Below are 21,075 nucleotides of genomic sequence, written 5' to 3'. Positions count from 1 at the left end.
ACGAAGAGTTCTAGAGAACTCGAAAGCTTGCGCATTTATTTTTTGGGAGGTATTTTGGTTGATCCTTATAAAAGTTTTGCCCGTTTGTGGGTTTTGGATTTTTAGAACTACAACAATTTGTTTCTTTTGTCAAGCAGAAACCCAGTTCTTCGTCAGTGAATGGACCTAAAGCGTCAGTGTGGCAAGTTGCTAAGCTTCCTTGCTGTGTACGACACAAACGCCATCAAAGGGGCGGCGTAAAGGGTTGGCATCCTTGGGCCCACTGATGAGATCTCACTCTTGCTCTGGCCCAGGTAACGGTGGCAGTGAGAAGGAGGAGCAGTGCTCATTGGCGCTCTCTCTCTGTCAATCAAGCAAGTGGCAGCCATGATGAGAATGAGGAGTAGCTGTAACAACAGTAGACTCACTCAGGGAGGAAGCTCTTTCAGGCCCTCAAAACACTGTTCTATCGCTCTCATGAAACCTGCATGCGTTTCAAGATCCGTGAGCTAGCAACTCCAGAAATGAGATGGAAGACAGCAACAGCAACAATAAAACTATACTTTGATTCTTAAAGAAAAAGTTTCCAATCAAACTTGACAGGTGAAATGCAACGGAAATAATTCTATCATTTCAGCTGTGAATTTGCTTAAGGATTTGCTGACATTTCAGTCTGGAGGAACGTAGCCTGTGCGCTGTGCGCTGTAAAGAATTCCCAGTTCTGAATTCTTTACAGTGTAACGCTATGCATATCTGCTTAGATTGACATCCCATTGGATTCAATGGGATTTCCAGGTAAGTGAGTATAGGATTGCAGCTATCCATCAGGCAACTTTGAAGTACCATTCCCGCTGATTTCCTTTTGAGCATCCGTGGAAAGAATCTGGATCTTTTACAGTAGAGCTGAGAAGAATGTAGCTCTCCAGACATTTTGGACTTCAACTCCCAGAAGCCCCTGCCAGCATGGCTAATGGTCCAGAATGGTGGGAGCTGAAGTTCAAAAGATCTGGAAACTGATGTGGAAAAGTACTTTCTGCCCACTTGCTCTAGAGCACCGTCTGTCCCCCACCGCCCCTTTTCACATTTGCTTCTCTACCAGCAGAAACAATTATGACTAGCCTTGGGTGCTATGAATCTTAGTGGGTAAGGGGAAGTCATTTGTAGCAAAATGTCTTAGCTGACTTTGCATTGAGGATGCTCCTCCCCCAAGCTTCTGGGGAATCTCAAGATATTCCTTGATGCAATGTTCAATTCAAGTGTGTGTGTGGGTGGGTGTTTATTTTATATTCTGCCTTTCTTCCAACATGGAATTCAAGGTGGTAGACCTAGGATGCCCAAATGGTCTTTCATCCAAGCACTGACCAGACCCAAACTTGTTTAGCTTATGGAAGGTGGCTGCATCATGTACCTTCAGATCATGCCCGCTTTCCTGAACAGGGAGCATGGGGTGCACTCCAAAGCATACTTTGAGTTTGGTTATGGCAACAGGAAGGCCACGTTTCATGTGAGGTGTCAGGGGAAGAGCCATAGCTCAGTGCTAGAGCATCTGCTTTGCATGTAGAAGGTCTCAGGTTCAATCCCCGTCATCTCCAGGTAGGGCTGGCAATATTCATGCTTGATACTCTGGGAGCCACTGCCAGTCAGTGTCGACAGTACTGGGCTTGATGGACCAGTGGTCTGACTCTAGGAGGACCAAATATTCTTACGTTGCTAACGCCCCAGAATCCTTTGCAATGTGCAGTGATCCCCTAGCATACATCCAAGGGTCTCTTAAGAGGAAACTGATGTGGACAGGCTTCTTTGAAAGGGGAAAAAAAATCTGTGTTCTACCCTATGTTAAATGTATGACCTCCAGCCCCAGATGTTTGGGAACATTGACCTTTGTGCGTACAGAAAGCTACCTTGATAGAGAGGCCTGTGTTGTGTTCCAAAGCTTGTTTTGAACAAAGCAGCACCTCTTATGCTCTCCCTTTGCGAGGGAGTAAATATTTTCTTCAGGATAATTATATAGAGGGGTTGTTAGGAGTAAAGTGAAACCGTAATCCATTGCTGAGGCTGGTGCGGTACGCCACTGTTTTGTCATTCCACTCAATTGCTGGTCGTTCTTGTGAAGGTAACCTTAGCACAGGGTGGGTTATTATTATTATTTTTCAGTTTATCACTCCTCTGGCTGTGAGCTTTCAAGGGCCAGTGAGGACCTGCGCATGTTGAGGTTAGGTTTGTTGGCCAAAGTTCTGCTCCGTGGTGAGTAAGTCTCCCTCTCTCGAGCTGGCCGTCTGTCCTGCCCGCCTGCTTGCCTGACATCAGCCTCTGACTCCTTTCCAAAACGACGGCCGCGTCCATTGCTAATGTGACTCAAAAGTGTGTCAGTGAGAGCCGTGTGGCAGAGGGACACCTGAGACGGGCAGCAGGGACACAGATTGAGAAGAGGAAGGACAGCCGAGATTGATTTGCTAAGCAGCAGGTAGGAGAGCTATCTTCCTTTCTTTGCCACCCTTCCATTGCTGGAGGAGAAGGTGGGGCACGGCGGTGCATCACAGGGCATGTTTGCAGCCCAGGCTTAATTTTGCGTCAGTTGCATGTATTTCTGTGATGTGATGTAATACGATAACCCTGCAGCAATTGCGCGTAAATCATCTGAGATGCGTCTCTACCGTATGAATTCCAATCAACATACTATATTCCCCACTAACCCACCCCAAGTCTTCCAGGTATTTAAAGCAAGGGCAGGCATCCTCCAGATCTTGTTGGATTACAGCTCCCATCAGCCCCATCCTGCATGGGCAAAGGTTGGGATGATAGGATTTGTAGTCCAACCTTTGGAGGCCGCCCCAGAAAGAGTCCCACCACCATAAAAGTCAGCACAAAATCCTTCAAAATGCTTCCATGTGCATCCGTTTTAGACCTGCTTAAAATTTCAGGGTTTTCCCCAGAGAATCCTTGGCACTTAATTGTTTTGGTGCAGGTGCTGAGAAGAGCTTGATCTGCAGCAGTTAGCCGGTGTGGATCAGGCTAGCTCCGTGCCGAGCATACCTCTGTTAAAGGAAGAAAATGCACCTAGGTGTGTGTGTGTGTATGTTTGTTTTTCCTGGCAGGTTGGCAAACCAGCTGGCAAACTCAATCCGCACACCAGCTCAGTGAGTCTGCTTGACTAGACTGCGTGATAGAAGGACTCTGAAATTCTGCACCAAAGTAACCCACAATCTGCACCGGGAAATGCTCGTTCCCATAACCTGTGTTTGAATTAGTCAAGTAGTTTTTGAAATATTCTGTGGAATGTATTCTGTTTTGGGTACTTATACGAATAGGCAAAGAGCTCCGTGGGTCATAGAAGCTGTACCCTTGACCACGGGGAAGTCTTGTTCAGCCTCTCCCTGGCTTCTGAGGATTTGTCAGGTATTGCCCACATGCTTTCAAGCCAATCTTCATATCCTCGAGGGCTAGAAATTGCTTTGTTTTTCTTTTAAAAAGTGAAGGCTTTTGCAGTACTAACATTTGTCCACATGCTTTCAAGGCTACCTTCATATCCTTGAGGACTAATAGGCTCAAGTTACAGGCAGCCAGATTCTGGCTGGACATCAGGAAAAACTTCCTGACTGTTAGAGCAGTACGACAATGGAACCAGTTACCTAGGGAGGCCATAGGCTCTCCCACCCTAGAGGCCTTCAAGACAGCCACTTGTCAGGGATGCTTGAAGGTGGATTCCTGCATTGAGCAGGGGGTTGGCCTCGATAGCCTTATAGGCCCCTCCCAACTCTACCGTTCCATGATTCTATGACTAGGAGCTGCTTTATTTTCTTTTAAAAAGTGGAGGTTCTTGCAGTGCTAAATTCGCACCCAATAACATATTTTGTGGTTTAACAGTAGAATATCTACTACCCCATCCATATATTCCCTTCTTTCTCTCCTGGCACATGAGACTAATCCAGCCTTAGATTTTTGTGAATGCGTGCCCAGGAAGACTTTGGCTGCCACCGTTGCACTGTGGAACATGTAAGCTGCCCTTGCCACTCCAAATGGAGAGGATTTTTGTGTTGGGAGGGGCAGGGGGAACTGTGCAAAACAATGTATCATTAAATACTGGCTTCATTCAACATACCCTGATTTAAACGAATCCCAAACTGTTACGGCACACGCTTTGCTGTGTTTCTTTTGCCGTATCCGAGAGGCGCCTGGCCTTCAGTCGCCGAGCCGGTGATATGGATGCCTGAAATTTTCCTCCCAATCCGAGGGCAGAAGAGTTGGCCCATGTAGATGTTGAAGAAAACAATGACCACCTGGAAAATTACACACAGGCTAAATCCCACACTAAAGAGGGGGAGGTAAGTGAGGCGAGCCACTTGTAAACAAGATCCATGCCACAGAGGCATAAAGGAAAACAGTCTCCGCTCCTACTGCATCAGGGCCAGCAGTTACCCGAACGGCGAATGGCAGCAGGTTTCGGCAGTTAGCCTGCTGGACCAGCGGGAAGGCAGTCTTTGCACTGAGCAGTGGCGGTGGGTGGAGAGAGACATCTGTTAGCCGCAAGAAATCGCTGAAGGAAACCCATATGCAGCCAGGCTCTTGGCAATATTCCAGGTAGGCTTCAATTTTTTTTTTTACTTGCCCGGTCTCCAAATCATTTGTTTCTTGAGTGCAGGAGGACAGCCAGGCTTTGTCTCTTAATCGGGCTGGCGTCAAGAGTCGGCATGGTCGGACACCTGCCCGAGGCCCACACCCCAGCGAGGGCCCATGACAAGGGTCGCTCCTTCTCTTCATCATTGCCCCCTGCTTCTTCACCTGCCTCTCTGGACCACACAACCCTGGCAGTGAGAAGGAGGTGCAGGAGACGGCCCTGCTTACCTGGTTCTCTGCTGTCAAGCAAGCGGGTGGGAGCAACGATGAGAAAAGGGAATGCAGAGCCAAAGCAGCTGGTGGCAATGGGGTGAGAAGACAGACTCAATGAGGGAGGGGGCCAGAACATGCTGCCATTCTTTAAAAACAACAACAACTTAGCTATTGATGAGAATCTATTGGTGCCAACAAGGTTGTTTTATGGAGACCGGCATGTCCTGGACTAGATAATACCAATGGCCTAAATCTCCCGATGTTGACCTCCAGATGTTTTAGATCACAACTCCCACCATTCATGAACCTTGGCCATGCTAGCTGGGGCTAATGGGAGTCAAAGTCCAAAACATCTGGATTTCCTTTACTGGAAGGTGGGGAAGGCTATTATCTGAAGTCACATTCAGGGTAGAACATCTTCTCTGCTTCCATGAACTTCAGCATTTTTCAGGACCTGCCAGTACAAGTGACAGGAGCAAGAAAGTGTGCAGAACGTTCTTGAAGAGAAGTGAAATTCAGTCTGTTGCAGTCAAAAAATAGAAGTAAAAAGACTATTCTTGCTAATCTAAGTGTTTTTACAATGCAATCCTATACATGTCTACTTAGAAATGTCCCATTAGGGCTTGGAACCCAATGGGCAAATCTGCCCAGATAAGTCGGTATAGCATTGCGGCTGAAGTGACCTGTGATATCTGGAAGATTATCCAGGTTGATGTGGCATTTCGTATTTGCGGAGCCCGTGCTTGATAACGAGGAAACAATACAAAATTGTCTTTTGGGGTACAAAAAACGAGTAGGCTACTCAGTTTCTGAGGATACGCAATAGATAAGATGACTTTTTTAAAAAAATATGACCGATACTTTACAGATGCATGCACACTTCAAAGTGACACAGAATTCTTTTTTCAAATTTTTCAATGCATTCTTTTGACACTCAAGTGTAACGGCAGGCTTGACAGTGCGTGGGCATTACCCCTGGCAAAATGTCAAAAGTGTAGGTGGGAAATGGGGGGGGGCATAGGTCCATTTTCTGATGGTCAGACAGTCTCCTGCATATTTGACCCTCCCCGTGATTATCAGAATAACTAATGCAAAGATACATTAAATCATTTAATTTTAATCATCCACTTTTTCATGGTGGATTCATTTAATATCCTTCCCTCTCCCACTATACTCAAATGCTGGAGAAAGTGAAACTGACCTGTTCACCCATGTCTAAAGTTGTTGTTTTAACTAGATGCTAAACCCACTGATCTGTTCTTTGGGTCTTCGCTCTTGAGCAGGGACTGGACCGATGGAGGCCCCTCTTTGCTGTAATTTATGGCAGGGGATTGACACCTGTAGTAAGCAGCTGGCAAGAGCCCTGCCTAACCGCTTCCTGGATCTACTTTTAGCATTGTCTGCTAATATTTGCTCTTTGGAAATATCTCAACAGCTGGGAATCTTTTCAAAGCAAAGCCTCTTGCCAGAAGAAGAGATGTAAATCCTGCTCTTGCAACTGCCAAATGGCTTTTTAATGGCTATGTTTTCTTGCCCTGTGGAGAGTTTTGCAGCTGGAAATGGAACAATCTTCAAAGTTTTCACTGCACCGGCTGCCTGATAAGCTCGCCACCATTAAAAAGAAAGAAAGAAAAAGAAGTATAGACACACGCACACACACAGAGAGAGAGTCTTTCAGGCAGAAATTAAGCTGGATTTAGCTTTCTCCATCACCACATTTCCATGGTGGAAAATGCGACACCTGCTAGATCTCTCTTTGTAAGAGCTAAAAGGTATAGATCCTCTGTTTTTAAGAAAAACAAATGGGTTGCAACTTGATTGGCCAGCAGGGCTGATGAAACTCTTTCATCCTGGGAGTTGAATTCCATTTCAGGGACGGTCTCGGAGGCTGAATTCCAATAGCAGGCAGGCAGAAGGCAAAAGGGGTGAGGTCCCAAATACTAAAAAATACTGTTGTATTTATGCTTAATGCTCTGATTGTCAGTAACTAAGGAGAGGCATTTTGACCTTTTAGGATTGCACAAAAGCCCGAAAACCATCAAATGATAGGTGGGGGAGGAGGTGGGGCCAGGGGAAGGGGCGGGGCCATCTCAAGAATCTCAGAGGGCTGGATTCGTGCCCCCCCCCCCGGGCCGGTGGTTCCACATCCCTGCTTTATGGTTTAAAAAGCAACAACCCCTACTAGTGGCAATAGTGCTGGCTCTGGGGGTTTTTTTTGGGGGGGGAGGGTATTTAGCAAGCTGCCCTGAGTGGTCTTACCTCCTGCACCACACTTTGCCTTCTCCCTCTGGTCTGAATGTGCACAACTGCCCAGAAGGAGAGGTCATGGCAAGTGGAAGACGCCATTCCACGTCCGCCCTCTTGTCGTTGCTTGGGTGCAGGGGTGTAGTGGAACCAAGGCTCACAGAGACACAGTGGCAACATTTTTTTGTCAGCAGGGATGCTGATGTTATCCGCCGCCACCTTCGGGATTCCCTCCCCCCCACCTTGAGTTTAGTTGCAATTCTCACAGAAGCTGGGAGGGAATTGGATTTTCTCAGGAACAGTATAGTATTGTGAGCTCTCCCTGTTGTAAGGCAAAGTATTCTGGGGCAAATTGGGCTTGAATAGGCAGATAAGACCCATTCAATTTACGAAGAAAACCCCTTGCTTCTTGGGATGTCCGTCATTTGAAAACCTGCCCTTTGGGGGGCCTGACGGATCCCTGCTGCCCACCCGGCTCAGCTTGCATTTGTGAGCCAAGCTGTGGGCTTTTCCTAAAATCCAGGAACATTTTCCAGGTTTTTCTTCCTCTTGTAAATAGAAATATACTCAAATTACAGCTGCAGTTTCTGTAATTTGCGTAAATTCTAGCCATGATTTGTGCATGTTCGGCTACCATTTGTGCAATTTTCTGTTTACAAGAAGAAGGGAAAACACTCAAAATCTGCAGATCGAAGCAGGATGGAGTCCAGGGGAGGAGGCCAAGCTGGCGAAAGCTCAGAGAACTCCCCGACCTCCCGGTTGGATTCCTGACATCCTTACGGGTTTTCGGTGGAGAGGGATACTGCTCGACGTGTTTTGTTAAGCTGGTTCAACACCGCTTGCCTGTATTTTGGAACATTTAAGGGTTGTGAATGTGGGGGCTGTCATTTTAAGTGACACTTACACTTCAAACTTACCACTACTCCATTGCCTGTAAGGTGACTGCTTATGCATTGCCCCTCTCCCCCACCGGGGAAGCATCACCCAAAAAGAGGACCAAAGAGGACACCAATTTGTATAAATATTGCATATGCTAATATATGTAGGTGTGAATGTGAGTAGGGCTGTGCACGCCCTCCCTGAACCGCTTCGGATCCCAATCTGGACCTCCCCCGATCCGATCCGAAATGGAGCAGAGCACACCCCTAGATGTGAAAGAGTTAGTATAGTTTGAAGGGAAATACAATCCACCTAACACTGTGTCCTGGTAACAATGAAGAGAAGGCAGGTGAGCCGGCCGTGAGAGCGAGGAAGAGGAGGTGGTTATGGGACATCATCGGTGGGTCCCCCCTTCAAGAGTCTGGGCCTTGAGGGGTATCCAACGAGGCTGACCCCTCGCCCTTGTTCTGCGATTGGTGGACTAAATGTTACACTGTAGCTGTACGTCATCTGTCTTGCTGTCAGGGGTAATGGTCACATACAACAGATCCTCCCAGAGCATTTAAAAATATATCGCCGTTTGATGACAGGCAAGATTGCTTCATGGTAGATCTTCATAATGTGGCAGCTGTTCAAGGGAAGATGAAATGCAATGGTTTTATTTCCACATGGCTCTCTAGAGTTATATGTTTGCTACAGCAGCCAGCTGGCAGCAGGCAAAAATGCTAGAATTCTCCTTGGCTTTAGGAGCTGATAAATAGAAGTGTTCTCTGCCTCTCCCTCTCTCTCTGTGTGTGTGTTTTTGGTTTCCATTTGAAAGAATGCGACTTTTCTCCCTTCTCCAAATCAAATACCTCTGCCTGACTCTGGAGTACTGTGCCAGTCTTTCGACGGAAGCATCTTGTTTGCCAGAGAGCAATGTCAGTGACCTTTCCACAAAAGTCCTCTTGTGTAGGGTTGCTGTTGCATCGGCCATGCTGCCTGGGGCTGATGGAAGTTGTAGCTGTGGCTGATGGGAGGGGACGGTTCTAGAATTAAAGTCCTGGTCTATATAGTTTGGGGGGTGATGTTCAGCTGTATGGAAATAGTCCGGAGATGTCAGCTGGTCCGAAACAGGGACACTCAGTTGTTAATGGGGACAGGCTGATCAGATTAAAGGATGCCAGTACTGTAACATCTGCCCAGGCTTCCAGTCTGTTTTGGACCCCAATTCAAAGTGCTGATTTTAACCTTTATAGCCCTGAAGAGTTTCTAGCACCCAGTTCCTTTAGAATCATAGAATAGCAGAGTTGGAAGGGGCCTACAAGGCAATTGAGTCCACACCCCCCCACCCCGGCTCAGTGCAGGAATCTACCCTAAAGCACACCTGACAGATGGTTGTCCAGCTGCTTCTTGAAGGCTTCTAGTGTGGGAGAGCCCACAACCTCCCTAGGTCATGGGTTCCATTGTCGTACTGCTCTAACAATCAGGAAGTTTTTCCTGATGTCCAGCTGGAATCTGGATTCCTGTAACTTGAGTCCATTATTCCGTGTCCTTGAAGGAGCGCCTCCTCCCATATTACCTACCTAGACTATAAGGACATCACCTGAGGCCCTTCTTCAGGTGCCCCTGCTTAATGAAGTCAGTCAAGTGTCTAGGAGACATAGGGCCTTCTCAGTGGTGGTGAAACACCTTCCTCAAATATGTGAAGTGCCCTCCCCACAGATCCTCACCTCATGTCCACATTGCGGACTTTTTGGCACTTGGTGAAAATCTTTTTCTTTGTTTTTATAATTTCCCCAGTCATTTAAAGAACTGCTTTCAGTGCTTTGAGGTCTTCACAGTGTTTAAACCCTATTGCTGGCTTTTACTCTTGGTTTTACGATGTACTGCTGGTTTTATCTTGCTTTTCTCTGGCTTCTTTAGTTATTATTTTATTGTTACTTTTTGCATGTTGTTTTTCGTTTGTACACCACCCTGAGAATTTCAGTTCCTGGACAGCTTAAAAATGTCATAAACAAACACACTCTCCTGTATCAACCTGCCCGTACATTAAGATCTTCTTGGCAGCTCACCCTCTGGGTGCTCCTGCCATCTGATGGGGTGACTACTAGGGATGAGGCCTTTTTTGTGCTGGCACCCTGTTCGTGGAACTCCTACACTAGGGAGTCTCACCTGGTACCTATGCTGTCTTTTAGACACCTGCTAGAAATAAGGGGAGGAGCCCTTACTGAAGGAACAAACAAAGAAGCTTGGAAACAGTGTATTATCTGGAATTACCATTTAGTTATAGTTATGATTAATGGAAGCTTTCCATGTTTTCTTCTGTCCATTATTACAGAGTTATAATTTAAAACTTGATGTTGTGCAGACTTCTACTGTTACTTTCTACTGTTAGTTTTACCCTACCCTGTGCCTGCTTACCCTTCCCTGTACCTGTTTGCATTCTCTTCCCCTCCTTATTGTTTTACTATGATTTTATTAGATTGTAAGCCTATGCGGCAGGGTCTTGCTATTTACTGTTTTACTCTGTACAGCACCATGTACACTGATGGTGCTATATAAATAATAATAATAATAATAATAATAATAATAATAATAATAATGAAAGCCTTCTATGTCTTCTCTGGTTACAATTGTCAAGGCTTTTCCAATTCATGTGTGTGTTCCACTCTTGTTATAATTAATGTATGTTTCATTTAGATTCACTACTATTAAGGTTTTGATTAACTTGTGGTACTACACTGTGTAACAAGTCCTATGTTACGTGACTGTCGGATATTAAGGCAGATTATTATTGTTGATATTATAACTCACATTGATTTATTAAAGGACTATTTTCCTTTTGATCTGCCCCATACTGTCTAATATATTTCACACTAGTTAATATCCGATATAGTCTTGTTAGCACAGATTCGATAGTATAGACCTGCGTTTTCTCACTAGGATCCATTCCTTGTTTGTTTTTTAGACACCAGCTGAAGACCTTTTTCTTTCTGCTGCAGTCTGGTTTTAGCACTGTTCTATATACTGTTGTCAACCATTGTTCAATTGATGATTGTTTTGTTGTGACGTAACGAAAACTGCCTAGGACATGTTTCACTGGAGGACAGCCATAAAAATATCTTTGAATGAACATGATAAAATCAATTAAAAAACCGACGCACGGACAGCATATTGGTGTTGTGCTTTCATTGGCCGTCGTTCCATTTAGTGTGTGCAAGTGTGTGGGTTTTGGTCGTTCCGTTTAGCTTGACCCTCCCAAGTGTGTGCATTTTGTAATGCCTGGTGTTTGAGCAATGTCTGACTGCTGTTATGTGTTGAACAGAGGCTGTGTGGTGTAAGGTATGCACCACTGGTTTCTCAGATTTGAAACTTCGGTTTAATTTTCTCCAAGTTTATCTTTCGACTTTATGCTGGTGAATATTCAGCCATGCCAGGTGCTGACACTTTTGTGTTTTTAACCTTGGTTTTATGATGGACTGCTGATTTTATCTCTTTCTTTCTTTCTTTCTTTATTTATTTCCTAAGTAGTTTTAACCTAAATAAAAGGTGGGATAGGAAATGGGCAAGGAAAGCATACTTGGCTTCTTAGCTGTGCTGAGTCAAGAACTCAATATTTGCTTAGTCATACAACCAAGCAAAATCTTGCTGGATGTTATTTTTTGCATCAAACATGCCCACGCAAATACTGAAGAGTTCCTCATGCTACAATTTCTCTCCCTGTTTGCAGGTCTTCAGAAGACAAGGGGTATCAAAGAGCATTTTCACACCCAAAGATGTCCCCGTTCATCAGTTTTCTTTCTCTTATATTTATGTTACCTGCTCTACATATGGGTAAGTTCTTCTGCAAGTCTGTGGATTTAATATTCAATATTATTTTTATTTACAGTGTGTGTGTGTGGTTTGATCATAAGCTCTCCTACTTGGCTTCCAAAAATGGCACATTGGGGGGGGAGTGAAAAATAGAAATAAAATATCACAAATCTGCAATTTAAAGGAATAAATAAAATAGGATGTGATTAATGAGACTCGGGTCCTCCTAAAGGCTGGGAGAAAAGCTTTTTCTCGCCTTGTTCTTTTTTTTAAAGCAGGTGCTTAAATGCTAACAATGTTGGAATCTGGATATTTGTTTTGGGAAGGGTGTTCTACTGCCGAGTTGCCATACCTTGAATTATAAATAGACTTGGAGGCTGGCATGCTGCAAAATGAAGGGCTGCCCTCTAGTGCCATCTTTATTTGGGTACAAGAGAGTGGCTTTGTATTATGGAGCACAGACTCTCCACCTCTGCCCTGTACGTAGGATCTTGGGCAATTTATCTCTTCCTTTAGTCTCATCATTTGGCCTTCTGCGAAATGAGCATTTGCGGAGTTTTAAATCACATCTTAAAAAGAATTACAATAAAATAGTAAGACGTCAAGGTGGCAATGATTTCATTGATGACATGTGCATTTCATTGATCCCATTTCTATACCACCCAATAGCTGAAGCTCTTTGTGCTGTTTACAAAGACGAATAATAATAATAATAATAATAATAATAATAATAATAATTAATAGCAATTTTCCCAACTGTACTTCTCTCTGCTTTCCCTCTTGACTTACTGAAGATAAGCGAAATATGTGTGTTCATTTTAACATGACTGATTTGGGTTGTTTAAGTAGTCGCTGCAAAGGTGGAAAGATCAGGCCATGTTGGAGGTTTAACTCTTTCCATCCATGCTGGGGGCGGGGTCTGATGAAGATCCCTCCCCCTAGCTGCAAATTGCTATAGGAAGGAAGCTTTCATTGGTACCAGTGATTGCTACTTAAATAATGAACTTCAGACACATTGGGATTCAATGCACATTTACAGCACAAACGTATGCATATGTCTACTCTAGGGTGACCATATGGAAAGGAGGACACAGGGCTCCTGTATCTTTAACAGTTGTATAGAAAAGGGAATTTCAGCAGGTGTCAGTTGTATGCATGCAGCACCTGGTGAAATCCCTTCTTCATCAGAACAGTTAAAGCTGCAGGAGCCCTGCCCTCTTTTGTATCTGGTCACTCTAGTATAGTTCCTGCAGCTTTAACTGTTGTGATGAAGTGGGAATTTCACCAGGTGCTGCATGCATACAAATGACACCTACTGAAATTCCCTTTTCTATTCAATTGTTAAAGATACAGGAGCCCTGTCCTCCTCTTCATATGGTCACCCTATACTCAGAAGCACATCCCTTTAAGTTCAATGGGTCTTTCTCCCAATTAAGTGTTTGTAGGATTACAGCCTTTAATGTAGCATCTCGTAGAACCTCTTAACTGCAGTGTTACAGACATCCACATGCTCTTTTCAACTGATTTGCATGGCCTCATTTTTACCCTCTGGTTTTCCGCTGCTTTTCCAAAGATGGCTGCTCAGAATGCAAAACCACAGCCTTCTCGTGCTGCAATTAAGCTGATCTGGTTTGCTTCCTGCGCTCGGGGACTTTTAATCAGGAAGCAAAACGTGAATGGTCTTTGGAGGCCGGTGGCTTATTCCCTGTGCAAAGATTGGGGTGGGGGGGGAGAGAATGTGATCCGCCTGCGAAAAGACGAGGAAATTCACAGCTGGGTGTGGAATTTCATCTGAGATGGAGGCAAAAGGGAGACAGGAGGGGGCGAGGCTGGGAAGCAGAGAGTAGTGCTTGCCAATCAGTAATTTTATTTGTTTTCTCCGCTTGGCCATTAACCATCTGCGATAGGTGAAATTCCCCAATCCAGTGCTTGAATTATTGGCTTAAGTTGTCTTTATGATAGGCTATTAAAACTGTCCCTTCTGTTCACTCATCCGTGTAGCTCCTAGCAGAAGCTGAGACCGGCATTCTCTGATGTGTTTTGAATAGTCCAATCCATGCAGCCGTACAGTCTTTGATTAATTATCTCTAGATCCGTCTCCCAAGAGTGGCCTGCAGGATGCCACAGGGAAATTTAGAACAGGCCGTGGATGGAGATACCTGCCTCTTGACGTTGGTCCCTACCATTTGGTCTTTGTATTATTTATTTATTTATTTATTTATTTTTATAGCACCATCAATGTACATGGTGCTGTACAGAGTAAAACAATAAATAGCAAGACCCTGCCACATAGGCTTACATTCTAATAAAATCATAATAAAACAATAAGGAGGGGAAGAGAATGCACCAAACAGGCAGTATAAAAGTCAGAACAAAATCAAGTTTTAAAAGCTTTAGGAAAAAGAAAAGTTTTTAGCTGAGCTTTAAAAGCTGCGATTGAACTTGTAGTTCCCAAATGTTCTGGAAGAGCGTTCCAGGCGTAAGGGGCAGCCGAAGAAAATGGACGAAGCCGAGCAAGGGAAGTAGAGGCCCTTGGGCAGGTGAGAAACATGGCATCAGAGGAGCGAAGAGCACGAGCGGGGCAATAGTGTGAGATGAGAGAGGAGAGATAGGAAGGAGCTAGATAGTGAAAGTTATCTTTGGAGTTATGTTCTCACTGTACGCTCTCTAATACGGAACTTGGGGGTGGGGGTGGTTCTGTATCGCTTTGGAAGCCAAACGGGGTCACTCAGGTGTAGTGGGTTTTGCATGGTCAGGATCGCAGAAATATATTATTTGGTAAAGTGCCTTCCTGCTATTTTGCAAACTAAAAATCATACTGATTTTGGAAACTAAAAAGAGAAAGGAAGAAAAGAAAAGCTCTCACACTACCGCAAAATATGGCCTGGCAAGAAACCGTGATCTTCAGGATATGTGGAATGTTGAGGGTAAAGGAAGGAAACTGATGGGGGGGCGGGGGGGGGGGAGAGATGATTTGGCCAGCGGAGGCTGGTGGCTCCGATTTCAGCGGGGCTGTGAATCCACTCTGGCTTCTTAGTCAGAAGCAGTCGGACCTCTGAAGGAGCTGTCCAAAGTGCTGAAACCAATGGGTGCTTTGCACCTTGGAGAGCTCCTTTAGAGTTCTGACGGGTCCCTAGAATCATAGAATCATAGAATAGCAGAGTTGGAATGGGCCTACAAGGCCATCGAGTCCAACCCCCTGCTCAATGCAGGAATCCACCGTAAAGCATCCCTGACAGGTGGTTGTCCAGCTGCCTCTTGAATGCCTCTAGTGTGGGAGAGCCCACAACCTCCCTAGGTAACTGATTCCACCTGATTCCACTGCTCTAACAGTCAGGAAGTTTTTCCTGATGTCCAGCTGGAATCTGGCTTCCTTTAACTTGAGCCCGTTATTCCGTGTCCTGCACTCTGGGAGAATCGAGAAGAGATCCTGGCCCTCCTCTGTGTGACAACCTTTTAAGTATTTGAAGAGTGCTCTCATGTCTCCCCTCAATCTTCTCTTCTCCAGGCTAAACAGGCCCAGTTCGTTCAGTCTCTCTTCATAGGGCTTTGTTTCTAGACCCCTGATCATCCTGGTTGCCCTCTTCTGAACACGCTCCTACTCAAACCTGGAGCGGATTCACTGTCCCACTGACATCCGAGCCACCAGCCTCCACTGCTTGTGGTACTGACACCCATAAGTTAATGATGTGCTATGTCCTTCATTTTTTTATGTCCTAAACATACAGCTCATCAAATTCATTGGGGTCCCAAATTCTTTATTACAGTCGTTTAGACCCATTCAGGTTAAAATACAAAGACAACAACTACACAAATATCAGGATGCAGGCTACAATTTCTTCTACTTGGCTATTCAGCTGAGCTCTTGTTCGCATGGTGATTAGAAAGAAATTAGCCACTTGGGGGGGGGATGAAAAGATTAACTATATATCATGTGAGGAAATGGTCTTTTTTGGTGATGGGGGGCATGGTTCCTTGACGTGTGCAATCTATCAATTGCAACAGAAGACAAAGTTTTTTATTTGTTTGCGTATTTATTTTATTGTATTTCTATACACCAATGGCTGAAGCTCTCTAAGGTGGTTCACAGAACAAGACTGAAAATTGTAAAATATAATCACATAATAAAACATAATAGGGCACATGTTTGGGATGTGTTGGCCAGCCTAGCATGAAGTACAGCAGAGGATGTGGTGAAGAAACCACAGTCCAGCACGTTGGCTGATTTGTTTCCAGTGTCTCTCTCAGCCTTGGACTTCCTTTTTGTGTGTGTGGAATGCAACAGGAAACCCAGTGTGGACGGGGAGAGTTTGTTTAGAATTCTCCATTTTGTCCTTTCAGTGTCACAAGGAGAGAGAGGGGAGGGGAGAGAGAGAGAAAGAGAGAGAGAGAGAGGCGTCCACACTCCCAAATTTTGCATTACTGCTGCTTTTATCTGGTTGAGCTTTTATATTGTATTTTATATTACGGTTTTATACTGTTGTTTTATACTTTGAACGTTTTTAATTTTTGTGAACTGCCCAGAGAGCTCCGGCTATTGGGCGGTATAGAAATGTAATAAATAAATAAATAAATGTAACTCTGTCAGTCAAAGAATTTCCTGCACTGGAAAATATTTACACTCCAAAAAGAATCCATATTGCTTGCTCTGAATGAAATGTGATTATCATTTCAGAGAGCCTAGGGGTGGGGTGGGTGGGGATGGGTTAAGATGGGTGTTTGGCCAGCAGGTCAGTTCTGAAGTTACATTTGTACTCGGGTCCAGTCAGGCCAAGCCTGGTCCAATCTTGCCTTTAGGCCCAGTGAAGGAGGAGGATGCTACAGGGAAATTTAGAACAAGAAATGATGGAGACACCTGTCTCTTGACATTGGTCCCCCTATCTCAGTGGTTCCTAAACATTTTCAGGTCACCGCCCACTTGGTTCCACAATCTCATGCCCAGTGCCCCATACCCTACACTATAAGAATCATTATTCAGAATAGCGGTTTTCAACGGCCCACTAAGGACGATAACAACAATAAAATAAAAAACAGTAACAATTGAATATTTATTCAAAATCCAATTACATTTTTTTTAGTTTATTCAATTAAACCTAATTGATGAACTTGATCCAGTGATACCATCTTTTCAAAGTCTGATAGTCATTTAGCAAGAATATTAGATATCACATTTAGTAACTAGGGTAGAGTACCTCATTATTCTGTAAATTCTTAATGTGATGGATGGGCTTGATGAAGTGATACCAGTTTCCCAATGTCTGTTTTAAAGTCACTTAACATGAGTCTTAAATCACCACATTTAGTAATCTGGAGTCAATTTCTTTGCTTGGAGAGAAGTAGGCAGACCACACTAAAACCACATCCCACCAAATACGATGTTGGAAATGCAACCAGGAGCTTCTGAACCACTCTCCATAGTGCAGGATAGCAGTCAGAAATTTCCTTCTGTAACCAAAACTCCTGGTATGGAAAAGACCACCTCTTAACGCCCCCCTATGCAATCTCACCACCCCCAAGGGGGCAGGACCACCCAATTTGGGAACCACTGCCCTATCTTGTCTTTGGAGGTAAGTTCTCACTGTCCTTCAAATACCAAACTTGGGTTGTTCCGTATCACTTTGGAAACCAAATGGAGGAGGAGAAGGAAGAGGAGGAACATTAGGGTTTTTCTACCTCAGGTGGCAATATATCCGAGTTTTAGTTGATAAGAAAGAACTATGTACTGTGGTTGAAATTGTCTTGACTCTGTGGGAAACAGCCTGGCACACCTTCTGCGAAGTTGCTTGCAGATATGGTGGCCTTATGTAGCAGTAACTACATGAGATCTCCCCCCAAATTGCTGACAGGTTGTTCCTAATGCAGCCAGGCCATAATAAGAGTTGTAGTAAGTCAAAGAAGAGACGTGGGGGGGGGGCGGGGGGAAGGCCTTTATCTCTTATGGCTGGCAGGAAGATGGTAGACTGCACGCCTCAGTCAGCAATTTTTTAGGCTTAAACACAATGTGTGGATTTTATCCGCCTCTCACCAGAGACATACTAAAAGGAAAGCTTTAGATTTTATTTCTTAAAGAGCATAAGTAGGCCTCACTCTTTCTTACCTGTTGTTTGTAATATTTATATAATAATAATAACAACAACAACAACAACAACAACAACAACAACAATAATAATAATAGCAGCAACAACAATTTATTTACAATATTTTTACCCTGTTCTTCAGCCCAAAAAAAGCTTCCAGAGGGAGTGGCTTACAAACTTTAATAATGAGACAGGTTTACAATCTATACGTCCCTGAGGTAAAGTGAGACTTCTTCCGTATGCTAGAGCTGTGTCCCTATTTTTTTTAGCACCTTGTTCCTGTCTTCATCCCCATTTTGTCCCTATTTTGCCTTTTGGGAGGAAATCTTGGGGAACATTTTACATAAACACACACCTGCTTTCAGTGTGTGGATTTGTACAGTAAAATGCACTAGTTTCTAATCCTGTTTATATTGCCTATCCAATCGTAAATGTTACTGAACAAGCACCCGATCCTGAATGTGTTGACTTGGCAGTAATTCCCACTGTGTTCAGTGGGGCTTCCTCCAAGGAAAGTGTTGATCTGGTTGCAGCCTGAATACATTTTGAACTGCAGCAGCAAATCTCTTAAATGCAACCAGATCCGCTCTGAGATTAAATGCTCTGCGAGCGTTCTTAAGTAATTTGTTTATTTAAAGAGAATGATTACCACCCGCTGTCTAACACAGCTACTTCAGAAGCCCGTCCAGTCGTCTGTAGCCATCTGGCTGCTTTTAGTAGCAACTTCAATGCCTGGGAGACTCCCTGGGCACTAGAGAGGAAGTCTGATCTTGGTTGGGAATCCCTGGCCAGTATTGGGATATTGTGCATACTTGGTTGGGCACCCTTGGCCTTCATAAATGGGATTAGGGTAGCCCCCTATGCATCACCCCAAAAGAGAAACTATATCACCTCTCAAAGAGGGTGCAGATTTGCATAACATTTACATATGCTAATTTAGAGGCATACATGCACTTTTAGAAATGGGGGAGAAGAGTGTGACCAGGGGATCTGGCTGGCTGCTAAATCTCTTGTTCAGATGCTACCTGTTGATGGGCAACTCCAAGGCTACTAGTTTCCCTTTATTTACTTTGAAGCTGAGCTTGATGGCCTTTAAAATAGAGGAGATCTTTAAATAAAGAATTGCCTTCTAGAAGCTCTACAAATAGAGGAGTGTCATCTATAAAGTAGTATACCTGGGCATTTTAAATGAGATTGAAATCTCTCAAGGTATGGGAGATGTCTATGCAAGATGGCCGCAAGACGGATAGGGTCCTTGACCGGATGTGATTTGGGCCACATCTACACCAAGCACGATATAACACTTTGAAAGTGGTTTCAAAACGGCATATGGAATGCGTCCTGGGCCCCAACAATTGTCAGTGCACTTCAGTACCATTATAAAGCAGTCTTGTAGATCTTGCCTTGGCTTCAATTGTGCAGGCCAGGTAGTGCAACCCACTGAGCTGACCTCATATTCAAAGGTACCCAGCCGATGATCTGAGTTGTGAGAATAGTGATATAAGAAATACTAGTTCAAAATATGGCAGCCAGGCTAGTCACTGGTACACCGAGGGGTGACCACATTACACCAGTTTTAAAATCTCTTCACTGGCTGCCGATTAGTTTCCGGGCGAAGTACAAAGTGTTGGTTATTACCTTTAAAGCCCTACATGGTTTGGGTCCAGGCTACCTGCGGGATCGCCTTCTCCCATACAATCCGCTCCGCACACTCAGGTCCTCTGGGAAGAATTTGCTCCAGTCAACAAAAACAAGGCTGACAATATTACCCAGAGGACCTTTTCCTCTGCCTTTCCGAGATTATGAAATGACCTGCCGGGAAAGATTCATCAATTTAACAGTCTTCCAGATTTTAAGAAAGCTATAAAGACCAATCTCTTCCGGCAGGCCTACCCAGTTGAATTTTAAGACGTCTTTTAATAATGTGCTGCTTTTAATAATGTATTAATTTTAAATGTTTTAATTATATGTATTTTATGACATTTGCGTTTATATTGTACCCCACCTCGATCCGGAGGGAGAGGTGGGTTGTTGTAGTTGTTGTTGTTGTTATTATTATTATTATTCAAAGGTATCCCTATTTCCATCTGTGAAATGTTTGACAGTATATTCTTCTGGCCAGACCCTTGGTCTTTTAAGCCCTGGGCATAATTGTACACATTTCTCTGATCAGTAAGTCCATGTTGCTAACTTCTTCCTTCTCATACACCAGCAGGAGCAGACCCATCCTGTCCTGATTTGGATCCGGAGCTGGAACTATGGGACCCTGGGCACGACGAAGGCAATCGGGTGAACATCAGCCGAGGCCAAAAGCTCCTCTTATCTTCCTCTGCAACCGTCCATTCCATCGTCATCACGAACGGAGGTAACTCTCACTCGACAAAGAATTATCCCTGGCAGCTTAGGTCGCAGGGCTGCGAAGGCCTCTGTCTCTCCCCCAAAAACTTTGTAGAGTTATTGCCGATCAGAAACAGACAGCGCAGCGCTACATTGGTCAATGGTTCGATTCGGTATAAAGCACTTTTGTATGTTTAGAACGAGGGGCAATTTATACAAACAGAATCAAGTGGTACATCTTTTCCTGGACTGTAACACTTGAGTGAGAATGGGTACGAGGGATTGCATGTTGGAAGGCTCCTTCCCTCCCTCTCAACAAAAGCAAAGTAGAAAAGAAAGAAAGAAGCAAAATAGAAAGAAATCTGCTGCGTATAGATTTCAGGGAGAAATCTACGTTGAATTCAATTTGGATACACTGAGATTCAGGTAGCATCTGGGTGGGTGTTGGGTGGGGTGCATGCGACGTTATCCGTGTTGCTGTGTACATCTAAGCCTCTTTCATTGTCCTGGCTGGAGAACTTGCAAGAGGAAGCCAACATGTTTGATGACTATGTTTGCTCCATGACTTCCTTTTTCAATGCCTTCCTAATCATTTACTGTGCACATAATTACATGGTCCAAAGCAGGAGCTGCTATAAAAAGGGTGAATTACTGATGACTGGTACTGCGGATAACAAACTTTACCCATATGATGTTTTGCTTTGCGCATGTAGAACAATGTGGCCGAAAGGCGGGATATAAATGTAATAATAATTAATGTAATAATAAAATTCTGCCTAACTGGAGTAGGGTTGGATGCTGTATCCTTCTAGTCCCTTCTAAACTCTACGATTTGAAAATGTTTCTCATGATTCTGAAACCCAAGTCTGCAGTAGTATAAAAGGATACTCTTAAGTCTGTGGGAAGAGTTTAAATCACTCTCTCACACACACCATTT

General features: G+C 44.2%; 1 protein-coding gene across 1 annotated transcript in view; it reads left to right on the top strand.

The window, feature by feature from the left end:
• The first annotated feature begins 2,235 nt into the window (after positions 1–2,235).
• Positions 2,236–21,075, top strand: part of CEMIP (cell migration inducing hyaluronidase 1) — an 83,832-nt gene continuing 64,992 nt past the window's right edge. The window contains exons 1-3 of the mRNA XM_063142550.1: positions 2,236–2,443; positions 11,642–11,745; positions 20,014–20,166. Coding sequence (XP_062998620.1) covers positions 11,688–11,745; positions 20,014–20,166 — 211 coding nt within the window. The 5' untranslated portion in view covers positions 2,236–2,443; positions 11,642–11,687. The remainder of the gene's footprint in view (positions 2,444–11,641; positions 11,746–20,013; positions 20,167–21,075) is intronic.

The sequence above is a fragment of the Elgaria multicarinata genome, chromosome 16, assembly GCF_023053635.1.
Source record: "Elgaria multicarinata webbii isolate HBS135686 ecotype San Diego chromosome 16, rElgMul1.1.pri, whole genome shotgun sequence".
In the NCBI taxonomy this organism is placed as follows: domain Eukaryota; kingdom Metazoa; phylum Chordata; class Lepidosauria; order Squamata; family Anguidae; genus Elgaria; species Elgaria multicarinata.
Note: the sequence above shows the minus strand (reverse complement) of the source record. Positions and strands in the feature narration are given on the sequence as shown.